General features: G+C 53.9%; 1 protein-coding gene across 2 annotated transcripts in view; it reads right to left on the reverse strand.

Moving 5' to 3' along the window:
* Positions 1-359: 359 nt before the first annotated feature.
* LOC125623248 (alpha-2-macroglobulin-like) overlaps positions 360-12,433 on the reverse strand; it is a 57,574-nt gene continuing 45,500 nt past the window's right edge. For both annotated transcript variants that reach the window (XM_075120420.1, XM_075120417.1), the window contains exons 29-36: positions 9,503-9,726; positions 8,289-8,507; positions 7,856-7,983; positions 4,995-5,085; positions 3,369-3,437; positions 2,843-2,945; positions 1,896-1,937; positions 360-528 (exon numbers count right to left, since the gene is read on the reverse strand). In XM_075120420.1, coding sequence (XP_074976521.1) covers positions 503-528; positions 1,896-1,937; positions 2,843-2,945; positions 3,369-3,437; positions 4,995-5,085; positions 7,856-7,983; positions 8,289-8,507; positions 9,503-9,726 — 902 coding nt within the window. In that variant the 3' untranslated portion in view covers positions 360-502. The remainder of the gene's footprint in view (positions 529-1,895; positions 1,938-2,842; positions 2,946-3,368; positions 3,438-4,994; positions 5,086-7,855; positions 7,984-8,288; positions 8,508-9,502; positions 9,727-12,433) is intronic.

The following is a 12,433-nucleotide window of genomic DNA, read 5'->3' on the forward strand; positions in this document are numbered from 1 at the left end:
TGTTCCAAACCCCCAGGCCTCGACCACTTCATCCAAAGGAGACCCCGTTACATGTTAGCCGTATCAGGCCCTGGCACACAGCTGAGTATTTCTGTTTCCATCCCGTAGCGGGCAGAGAACATCTACAGTCCCACAGTTCATGTTTACAAGTAAGGAACAATCCCACACTAGTCGCTAACTGGAAAAGGTGAGGGCTACTGGACACAATGGTGCTTAGCAGATCTTTTCCCACAGACCCTTTCCCCCTGGCTGGCTGTGCAGGGCAGAGCCCTAGCTGGATGGGACACATGTTGGCCTGAGAAGTCCTGGGGCTGAGCAGGGATAAGGGGGTTGGGAACAGAGAGGCCAGGAGCCATTGGTCAGGTTGGTGAATTCATTTATTTGTAATGTTTGTTTCCCTCTTGTTGCGGCTGTTTTCTCTCTGTTGCTACCTCCAACCACCTCAGCCTGCGCAGAGGCTAAGTGGGTGGGACGAAGGAGGCTCAGAACACGACTCCATCCCTCACACATTGCTCTGCTCGGCTCCCACTGTGAGGGGGAAAGGAGCGGGAACAGGAGGGGTTTAGAAAAGAGATTGGCTAGGCCTCCCCTGGACTTGGGCACAGAGCCAGCAACACACATCCAGGGTTGGGCACAACTGCTCTGCCGCAGGGAGCAGAGCCCTGCCAGGGCCCCAGGCAGGAGATTCCGTGGCCCTGATCTCTCCCTCCCAGGGACAGGGCCTTGCCTCATCTGCCTCCACACGGAGCGTCTCATAGCGCCGGGGAGTTGCAGCACAGGATCCAGCGCAGGCTGTGTCAGCCTAGGGTCTGTCTGGAACCATCTCTGCCGTGTCTGACACTGCAGAGCAGGGATGGACCTGGGGCCACAGGATGCATAGGCTCAGCTCGGACATTTGCTTTAGGAGCGAGGTGCAATGTTCCCTCTAATTTTTGACAGGCCGTGTGCACAAAAAATTTCTTCTGTGCAAATTTGTGCGCACAGTGTTTCGCCATGTGCGCGGGGTTTAGGATCTGTGGGTGCGCGCACACGCGCACAGCTTAGAGGGAACAGCGGCGAGGTGCTGATCTGGGGAGCACGGCCTCTCCCTGACCCTTTGTTCCTATGGGACCCGGCCCAGAATGGAGTTAATCCATTTACACCAGAGCCATCAGTGCCCACGGGAGGGAAGGGAGCTCTCTGTATTGGGACTGAGCACCTGCCTGTGGATCAGCACCAGGGGCATGAAGTCCAGAGAAGCCCTTGGATGCTGAGATCCTTCCCTGGGCCTCTCAGTCCTGCAGAACAAGGGCTGGGAGAAGGAGGCTTCTGCTGAGTCCTGCTGCTGGGAGACCCTCCTTTCCTCTGTCTGCCTCGCTTTCCTGTGCTTTGGTTCTTTCATTCACTCTCTGATCCTCCCTGTCACAGATATTTTGGCTCCTCTGATCCTAGCCTGAAGCAGGAAGCTCAGACCCAACTGCTGGGGAGAGGGGTAAAGAATCTGAGCTTACAGGACAGGCTGAGAGGCCTAAAGTTCTTATTTGATCCGAGCCCAGACAGCCCATCTCTGAAAGCTTCACAGAAACAAGCTGCCCAGTGAGATGGCAGGGACTTGTTGGCTCTGATTGGGCTGGAGCCCTCGCCCTGCCCCAGGAAGAGCCTCTCACAAACCATTGCAATGGCCCAATTTCCATAGGGCTCACGAGGCAGAGGCTGCGGGGTGAATGGAGCATCTATCCCCCGGAATAAGCAAAGACGCCATCAATGCAGGCAACAAACCCCTGTGCAGGGGAAAAAAGCCACCAGCTCCGAGTGCACGGGGGATGCACTGCCTGGAGCTGAGCTCTCGCAGCGGGGAGTAGATCTGGGGGTGCTGTGGGCAGGACGAGGGGAGGAAATGGCTCTTCATACGCTACCTTTGCTGCAGGGGGCACTGTACTCGGCGATGGCAAATTCATCTGGAAGGCACAAGGGAAGGGAGATGTGACCAGGGCTGTGTGAGACCCAACCAGGACTCCTCACACTTCCACCAGGCCCGCGGCAGAGAGCTGGCACCGCACCAGAGATCTCAGGGAGGAGGGGAGGGAGCCCTCTCTCCAGGGGCACTGGGGGAACCTTGCTGGGCTCCATGGGAGGAAGGCAACGGTTACCCCAAGGTACAGCGCAACAGGCATCTCCAGAGGGTCTGTGCCAGGTGCCCTATGTCCGTTTGCACCTTGCCTGACTCACGACCAGAGCCCAACGGCACCCCGGCGGTTTTGTCACCCAATGTCCTAGCTGGGAGCGGAGGAGCGAATGTGCCTCCCCCAGGTCAGCTGGGATCTCAGGGCAGGATCTGAACCCAAGACCCTCCCAGATCCCTGGGTTGGCACCTTCCCTCTACAGTGCGGGAGGGGTCTGGGCTCATGGTGTGAGCATGAGGCCAGTGGAATATGATCCCTCGCCCATAATCCCTGTGTGTCCCACATTCTCATCTGGGAGAGGGGAGACACTGCTGAGATGGGCCTGTTGTGTCCAGAGATGAGAGGGGGACGCTGTCTGCGTGGGGCAAACCAGTGTCAGGGATGGTGGCGGCAGGGCCGTTCAGGTTGGAAGCAGGAGGAGAAGGGAATGGGGTTTGCCCTTGAACCTGCACGGGCAGTCGCTGAGCAGGCACCGCTGGCGTGAGGTTCTCAGCTCAGCCCCAGGCCTGTCCCCACCCTCAGGAGGCAGCCCAGGGGTGGGGAGGTGGATCATCAAGAGAACGAGGCCAAACACAACCCTGAGCCCAGCGGGTCCCCCTGTGGCTGTGACTGTGGCCTCTCCCCTCCCTATGACAGGCCCATGGTGGCTAACGTCCCCCCAGCCCTGCCCCCACACACACCTGTCTCGTAGTAATCATAGACTTTCACCAGCGCCGGCTTCAGGCTCTGCACGGAGAAGTCCTGCTCCACCGTGAAGGAGAAACTCTGAGTCACATTGCTCACCTGAGGTGTGGGGGGGAAACAGACAAGACTCAGGAGGACGCTCTGAGCCACCTCACCCACTCCTTCCCCATCTCTCCCATGTACCCCCATTGCTCCCCCCCCCCCCATGATCTTGCAGGTCCAGCATCTGCCCCCCTTGGCTGCAGGGCCTGGCAGGGATCAGGCCCTGGGGGAGGAGGGAGAAGCCCTGCCCCCTAACCCCCGGGTACGTGCCGCTCTCCCTGGTACCCGTAGGCTCTGTATGTTGGGGGAGCAGAAAGTGCTGAAGGGAAATACTGAGGAGCAGCAGCAGCTGGCGGGGGATACATGGGTTTGTCTTTCCTTGCCCTGGCCTGGGAGATTTCCTCCATTCAGTGCCTCTATCGCGGGTATGTTGTGGGTGGCTCTCTCCTTGGCCCATCCTGGCCCCATGTGGCCGCTTACCTGCTCCATGTAGAGCAGCACGTGGTTGGTGCTCAGTTCTGTGCGGTGGATGTGGTGATGTCCTTCCAGCTGCCAGCAGCCAAGGGAGAGAAGCAGGATGTTACTGGGCCCCTCTTCAAACTACCCCAGAGCCCTAAGGAATGGGATGCTGGTGCATTAAAGGAATGAGTGGAGTCTCTCGTGTGGCCCTACCCACCTAGTGGACTGAGGTGTAAAGTGCCTCAGATTGAGAGCATCTGATTTCCAAAACCTGACCCAGGGACCATGCTGCCACCATCCACCATGCTGCCCACCATGTGGCACCCTGTCCGCGGCTGGCCAGTGGCAACAAGAAGACTGTGACCATGGCAGAAAGCCAGGATGGATTGGGAGACAGCTCAGCAGACAGAGAGGACTTAGAGGAGCAGTAGCCTGGACTCCCAGAACTCTGATATTCCAGGTAAGACTCAGGACCCCAGCCAGCAAAAACCAGACTCCCTCCGTGCCTCACTGGCACTTGGAGTCACCCTTATCCATGCCAGAGTCCTCCTACAATGACTGGGCACAGGGGGTTGTGTTAGGAGGTTCTTGCTTAGAGATGCTGGCAGCTGTATGGCTGGACCTGGGGCCAATGTCCTGACCAGGCAGTCCATCCCCATGGGTGGGTGCACGGCTCTTCTAATGAGTCAGCCCCATGGTGGGCAGGTCCCGACTGGGCCACCTGCCACCGGGGATCATCCGGTTTGGCTAAGAGTGTGGAGGGTGTCGCAGAGTGTGTGTGGGGATGTTATGTGGGGGAAGGTAGGAGAAATACACCCTCAGTGCTTATGGTTGGTTGTTCAAGGAGTGGTGCATTTGCAGCTTGTTTTGAGACTCATTTGGGCTTGTCATTTTGAAATATCTGGCAACCCTAAGTCACCCTGAGTCTCTATCAAGTGCAGCATCAGCTCAGTGTCTGACCTGTGCCCAGAGTGGAGGGTTGTGGCTGTGAGCACTGCCTTCCCTGTTCTCACAGGCTTCATTAAGATGGTGAGATCTCACCTCAGGGCCCCTGAAGGGGCACCTCCCACCATCTGGGTCTCCCTGAGGAGATGTAGGGCCTGGGGTGGGCTCAGGAGTTTCAGTGTGTGTGGGGGGGGGGGTGTTAGAGCTGGGGGAGCAGAGAGGGGCACAGGGAGATGGAGGCTCCTCACTCTCTCCCCCAAGCACCCTGCAAGCCCAGCCTGACTTCCCCTTACAGGAACACTGCCCCCTCCAGGGGAGAGTGTGAGGTGCCTCCAGCCGGGCCTGCTCCCCCTGTGCGTAACAGTTTACCAGGGAATCACTGAGTGGGAGCTCAGGGGGATGGGACAGGATGGGGAAGGAGTGGGGGATCAGGGGAGGGTCAGAAAGAAGAGATGGGGTCAGAGAGACGGAGACAAGGGCCGAGGGGGGGGGGAGCCTGATGCTGGAGAAGGGACTAGGGAGTGGCCAGGCTGCAAATGAGGGGTTGGGGTTTGGAGTTGACCTAGGGCCAGATACCCCTCAAGTGGGGTTGGAGGCAAAGTGCCCTGGATGCCCACTGGTTGGGGTTGTGGGGAGCTGGATTCCACTTGGGTGTGGGGCAGATACCCTTGGCTGTGGCCCATACACAGAATGGGCCGTTACCTTCCTCACTGATGTCTTCACAGGGATGAATCCTGAGAGCATCTTAACGTCAACGATGACCATGTTGGAGACAGGGCGTTTCCCTGTGTATCTGGGAGACCAAGCGGGAAATGAAACAAAGTTTAATACATCTCAGCACAGAGCTGATGCACCTCAACCCTGAGCTGCAGCACCTCACACCCTCACTGGCCCCCTGTCCTGCCACTACCTTTCATCGCTGCCCTGCAGCCCCCTGCTATTCCAGTCCTGTTTTCCCCACACAGCTCTGCCAATGTCCCTCAGTTCTGCCCTGGAGCATGTAAGTTTGCTGAAAGTCCCTCAAGCACAAGGCTTCCCATCCAATAAGGGGTTTAGTTAAAATACGCCCATCATTGGTGGGGGCAGGAAGAGGGAGCAATTTAAATAACTTGATTTTTTAAAAATATAATTGATTTATAAGTGAGTCAGGTTTTGAAAAATCAGTGTAAAGGTTTGCGCAATTAAAACTTTAGATTACAGTGTGTGCTGAACTAACTTATAAAGCTGGTGTTTCTAAATGCTGCTACTGCTAGGGGATCCTATTTGAATTTTACAAAAATTCTGCACACAAAAACCAAAATGTTGGAAGTGAAGGTGCTGTTCCTACAAACTTTTTAGCAGGTACCTACTTCCAGTCACATGAACAGAGGCACAGGTGAGGAAACTGGAGCATGTGCAGAAATGTTTGCAGCATCAGGGGCTAAAACTGTATTAATTATTATTATTATTAAAAACATTGGTTTTATTGGGATAGAATTTCTGTCACTTCAGATCCAAACTGGTTTAGTGTTAGCCCTGGGAAGTTATTTCAATACAAAGCAACTGTGAGCTTCTTTATATACACTCCTAAGCCCATATTTTGGCATCTAAGGGTGGGCTTTGTAAAAGCACCAAACTGATTTAGGAGCACAAGTCTGATTGAACTCAGACTGCAAATCCCGCTGAAGAATAATGGCCAGGTCAAAGCATTCAGCTCCTGTGACTGGGGGCAGTTCACTCAATGGGAGGGTAGTGGTGGTTGCAGATACAGAAAGGGCTACTGGCCGGGCAGTTTTGTGTCTGAGTTTGTGTTTCTCCCATACTAAGGATGTTACTGAAGTTCTTAGCCCTGGTCTACACTAGGACTTTAGGTCGAATTTAGCAGCGTTAAATCAATGTAAACCTGCACCCGTCCACTCGATGAAGCCCTTTTTTTCGACTTAAAGGGTTCTTAAAATCAATTTCCTTACTCCACCCCTGACAAGTGGATTAGCGCTTAAATCGGCCTTGCTGGGTCGAATTTGGGGTACTGTGGACACAATTCGACGGTATTGGCCTCCGGGAGCTATCCCAGAGTGCTCCATTGTGACTGCTCTGGACAGCACTCTCAACTCAGATGCACGATTGTTTGCCGTTGCTCTGACGCAGGGAGGGGCGACTGACGACACGGCTTACAGGGTTGGCTTACAGGGAGCTAAAATCAACAAAGGGGGTGTCTTTACATCAAGCAGTATTTCAGGCAGGACTTCACGGAGGGTTCCAATAGGAAATGGTGCACCTAAGTTATTGTTCTTATTGGAACAAGGAGGTTAGTCTGGCCTCTGATTGATAACATGGCTAGATTTACCTCGCTGCACCTTCTCTGTGAGTGACTGCAGTGTGACCTAGAGGAATGAGTCCCCTAGACGGGGGGCGGGGGGTTTGCAAATGAGTACAAAACAAATCTGGTCTATTTCTTGTTTTGATCCACTCCATCTATCTTTTACATCTTTGGCTGGCAGCAGACGGTGCAGAAGGACTGCATGCCATCCACATCTCATGGCTGCTCGGCGGAAGATGGTACAATAGGACTGCTAGCCATCCTCATCTCTTGCCTGCCCGGCAGAAGATGATGCAATAGGACTGCTAGCAATCCGTATCACCTGCCTGCTCACCATAAGATAGTTCAATAGGACTGACTGCAGGACTAAAGAGAATGACTTGATCAAGTCACTCCAAATTTAGTCCCTGCGCCCGTGTCTGCCCAGGCGCTCCTGATCGACCTCACACAGGCAACCAGGAGCACCTCGGACATGACGATGACAGCTACCAGTCCTATTGCACTGTCTGCTGCCACACGGCAATGGGTTGCTGCTGCTGTGTAGCAATGCAGTACCACGTCTGCCAGCACCCAGGAGACATATGGTGACAGTGAGCTGAGCGGGCTCCATGCTTGCCGTGGCATGGCGTCTGCACAGGTAACTCAGGAAAAAAGGCACGAAACGATTGTCTGCCCTTGCTTTCACGGAGGGAGGGAGGGAGTGGGGGCCTGACGATATGTACCCAGAACCACCCGCGACAATGTTTTAGCCTCATCAGGCATTGGGATCTCAACCCAGAATTCCAATGGGCAGCGGAGACTGCGGGAACTGTGGGATAGCTACCCACAGTGCAACACTCCGGAAGTCGACTCTAGCCACGGTACTGTGGAAGCACTCCGCCGAGTTAATGCACTTAGAGCATTTTCTGTGGGGACACACACTCGAATATATAAAACCGATTTCTAAAAAACCGACTTCTATAAATTCGACCTAATTTCGTAGTGTAGACATACTCTTAGAGTAACAAGCACAAAACAATCACTGTAACAATTTACGGGGGGAGAGCTGGCAATACAGAAGTACAAAATCTGATTGACATTGAAAAGAGCAATTGCAATTAAGAAAATACCATGATTTAATGTAAAAATCCATTTTTAATTTTTGGAAAAATATTGATTTGTATCTACTTTTCTGGGGTTTCCCCTCCCCTTTGGGAGCTCTTGGAGTGACTTGTCCCCAGCCCTAAGGCTGCTCAGGAAGGCCTGGCCCTGTGAGGGGAGTTACCTGATGCTTATGGCGATGTCAAAGGTCCTCTGAGCCCTGGTGCTGTCACACGTCTCAGGGACCGTGTGCACCTCCAGCGCGAATGGCGCCTCACCCGGCTTGGGGAGCACATTGTACCTCAGGCTGGTCTGGAAGAGAATACACAGTTCTCTGTGTCTGTCCATCTGTCCATTTCCTCTGTCTCCTTCCCTCTGCTCAGTTTCATTCTTTTCTTTATCTCTTTTCTCTCTCTCTCCCCATTCCCCAACTCTCTCTGTCAACTCTCTCTCCTCCTCACACCTCTTTCCTATTTTCTCCTCCTCTCCCCCATCTCTTCCTCTCTTTTCCTTCCCTCCCTCCCTCCCCAGCCCACGCACCGTGCCATCTCCATGGGAATGAGACAGGATCCCCGCAGCAGCAGCGTCTCCCTCTCTCTCTGCCCCAAGGCCCTCACCTGCACATAGACACATCCTTCTCCTGTCACCCCTGTGCTGTAGTCCCCTGGCACCTCTGGCAGTGCCATACGCTGGAGCAGCAGACGGTTCGTGTGATCCACCTGGAACTGGGCCTGGAAATTCCCTGTGGACTGCAGGGTCACTGTGGACGCTCCTCCGCTCTTGGCATAGGTAGATGCTCCGTATAGGGACAGGGCCTGGAGCGCCACCACTGTGTCCTGCCAGACAAGAGATGGGCCCAGGCACCCAAGGGGATAAGTTAGCCGTTTCCATGGGCCTGGAGTCCCATCCCGCCAGCTCCTCCAACACACTAATGCCCTGCTCAGGTGGAGAAGGGAGACAGAAAGGTCGGCTTTTCCCATTTCCACCCATTCTCTCCCCATCACCAGCACGTGCCATGCTCCCTATTCCCTTGGGCTCAGATCCTCCAAGGTATTTAGGCACCTATCTCCCATTGAAAGCAGCCAGGTGTCTAACCTGGGAACCTTGGGGATCTGGTATCTCTGATACTCCACTGAAAGGAGCTGGGGGAAGATATCACCCACTCTCCCCTGAAGACACCCTGCCTGAAGGGGCAGCTCACGACAGACAGACCAAGTGAAATGGCTCAGAGAGGACCATGGCGAGGCAGCCAGGAGGCTCAGTAATGGAGTATGAGAAAGCCCTGTGGGTATCAAGCCAACCAGGGAAATGGTGGAACATGGGGCCAATGACTGGTCAGAGAGGTCACTCCGAGAGGTCCCAGCCTCCAAGCACCAGCATGGCCTGCACCTGCTCAAAGCAGGAGTGGCGCCTCCTGTTTGGTTGTCACTCAGGATGGTGCTTCCCCCGGGGTGTGTCCGGAAGTGACTGGCTGCTACTGCTTCTCTGGAGAGGCCTCAGCTCTCAAGATGAATTGACCTGGCTGGATGGGGTCAGTGCTGGGGATGGCACTGCACGCGTAGGTGCTCAGGGCGAATCTTCTGCTTTCCGTACACAGGAGCATCATTTGTCCAGTCTCCAGCATCATTAGCCTGCCGGAACCTGTGGGGATCGGATGTAACTATGCTCCATGCTGTGCCTAACCCATGATCTAAACTGTACAGTGAGGGGACTGCCCGCTCCTCAGGGCAGCCTCCCACGTCTCCCGGGTAGCTTATCTGTCTCCTGCCCTCTCCTGTCTGCCTCTCCCTCCTGCCCTGGGTGTCTCAGGCTGGGGATGGGAACAGCTCACCTGGGTGGAGGAGAAGCCCCCATTGGGATTCTGCTGTTTGCTGATCCACTTTACAATTTGAGCTGCTAATGACACATCTCCTTGGGATGGTGCCGGCCGCGTGGTGAGGTAAGCGAGGAGCACATAGGACGTCATCTCCACCTCGGCAGAAGGAGCACGGGGGTGATAGAAGGGGAGATCTGCCTCCGGCTCCTTCCCGGGCCTCTGCCAGTGAATGGAGCCATCTGCAATGGGAGAAGGGAGAGAAGGAAATACAGATGCTTAGTACATGCCATTTCTAAGGGGGTTATTGACCTGCTGCTGCTGCGGGTGGGAGAACAGAGCCCCCCGTGCTAGTCTGGCATATTGGTATGAGACGTGAAAGGATTAAATAGTCCCTCACTTGCTGGTCTAGTGCATTTATACAAATCTTGTGGTATGAACACTCAGCAACTAATCAGGCTGCCACCTCTGTGCCTACATCCCCTTTATCTTATAAAGGGACATCCCAGGAATGGACAGTAGCAGCCTTTATTGGGCTTTTTGATCCAAAAAATGTGAGGTCACTAAGTGGCCCCAGGCGCTCAAGGCCAAAGGGTTACAGCAGTGACGGTCACACCCCACTCCAGCGGCGTGAAGAGCCCATAAATCCTTCTCTTACCAGCACAGTCCCAGTTCTTCCTGGGATTTCCTGGGACACCAGGACCCTTTTTTGGGGCCCCCCGGAATGATGTATTTTTTTCATTTGATCAGTCCAAACATCAGGCTTCTCCTCTTCGTTTGTCTCTTGCTGTAGGGAGCAGATGTCACTCTGTGCGGACCAGGGGCCATCGCTCCCAGGGAACGAGTGTCCAGAGCGAGGAGCAGCGCTTGGAGTGAGGAGTGGAGCGGAGCCAGCGAAGACACCGGCAGAGCTATGCTATTGCTCAGTGGGAATGGTACCATTTATTCAGGGGTTCAGGATATGCTCACTCACAGCACTGAGGTGTCGGGGGACCCCCCAGATACACCTGTGTCACTGCAAAGTCAGGCACCGGCAGCCCTGGCCCCAACTCATGTTTTTTAAAAGTTTCCTTTGTCTTTACATGAATATTTCAACGCCTTTTTTTTAAAAAAAGCCACCATCAAACCGTCCCCCAGGAACTAGCCCTAGGGAAAGGGGACTCAGCCCCAACTCGCTGTGCCCTGGTGATGCCCCCTCTGTCTGGGGAGCTGTAAGGCATCTGCTAGTATCCTAAAATGTGCCCCTTGATGCTTCTCACCACGTAATGCTCCTTGGACCAAACCATCCTCTGCCTCACCTACTGCCCCCTGAGCTGCTCTCAGTGCTGGCCCACTCCTGGGCTACTGTAGACAGCAGAGCCTGCGGGGGGTGGAGGAAGCTAGATGCCACTGAGATGCTTCCTCCCCCTGCAACAGACTCCCTCCTCAAAATGGGCAACAGTCCGTTGGTGGTGGTGGGGGGAACAGGAATCCTCCTGAGGCAAAGGGGGAGAGGAGGGTAGAGACGGCCTGGACCCAAAGGAGTGGGGAGAGGGAGAGGGAAGGAGAAACCAGGGGAGAAGGAAAGAAAAACCTTGGATGAGAGATCCTAGGGAGGAGGGCAGGAAAGGGAGGGAGAGACATTCAAGGAGGGTGGAAGGGAGAGAAGACGCCTCTAAGACCTGGCCAGATTCTGTGCCACGACAACTATTTTGGCTAGGGCTGTGACTTTTCTACTAGTACCTCTAGTCTGGGCACGGTTATACCAGCATAAAGGTTCCTTTTGTAAGCAGAGTCAGAATGAGCTCTACCCTGACATCTGGTGGTGAGCTGTAGAAAACGACTTCAGGGGCTGATCTCATTTGCATGGGCACACCCACCCCGCCTAGCATGATGGACTGCTTGCCCAAATGGTCACTTTGGCTGCTGTGGGATCCCCAGTCTCTTTATAATTCGGGCAGAAATAATAAAGTGTTGTTATCCTGGTTATGTAAATCAAGGACAGTAGAACTGTACTTGGCATTTTAGGATGGAGGGATGAGCCCTCAACTAAGGAGCACTTGCTAGGCAAGGGACATGGGTTCCAAAGCCCAGTACATGGATAGAGATTGGGGACAGGAATTTGTGCCTAGCAGTGTAGGCCCTGTTTAAGGGCCCCAAAGACCATTTTTCTCTCCACTGTGTAATAACAGAGCTAATTTTGACTCTATTAGGAGTTTTGTTACATACTGCAATTGATGACACCTAGGTCTAAGCATTAGACTTACTTTGGGCTAGTAGTTCTGAGTACACCAGCACTGAGGATCCTCTACCAACAGTAAAATCACTGAGAGCTGTGTTATGTAAGGGGGCCTAAAGACATATTGGTCAGCAGATGGCTGGTTGTGAAGACTGCAACAGAACCCCACAGAGGTGTGGCAATTGGCCATCAACCAAGCAGCAGAGCATGTAAGGTTCCTCCATACCTATCCTCCCTTCCACCCAGGCTGGGAGGTAAACTCTGCAGATGAACTTCTGAACTCTGGGGGCTGCAGTGACTAAGGACAGAAACTGTGAGTGGGGTGACTTTTGGGTTGCCAAAAGGACACTACCAAAACTTACCTGGGGGTGGGTCTTTTGCTCATGGTTTGTTATGAATCCTGTTTCATGCCGCATTGTTTCCCTCCTTTATTAAAAGGCTTTTGCTACACTCAGACTCTGTGCTTGCGAGAGGGGAAGTATTGCCTCTTAGAGGAGCCCAGGGGGGTGGTATGTAATTGTCCCAGGTCACTGGGTGGGGGCTCGAGCCAGTTTTGCATTGTGTTATTGAAAAGGAACCTCTAGATATTGAACCTGGCCCTTGTTGCTGCCAAGTCTGATGGGCAGAAGGGTTACACTTATACTGATAAAAGAAAAGGAGTACTTGTGGCACCTTAGAGACTAACCAATTTATTTGAGCATAAGCTTTCATGAGCTACGGCTCACTTATAC

This window comes from Caretta caretta, chromosome 1 (assembly GCF_965140235.1).
Source record: "Caretta caretta isolate rCarCar2 chromosome 1, rCarCar1.hap1, whole genome shotgun sequence".
Lineage (NCBI taxonomy): Eukaryota > Metazoa > Chordata > Testudines > Cheloniidae > Caretta > Caretta caretta.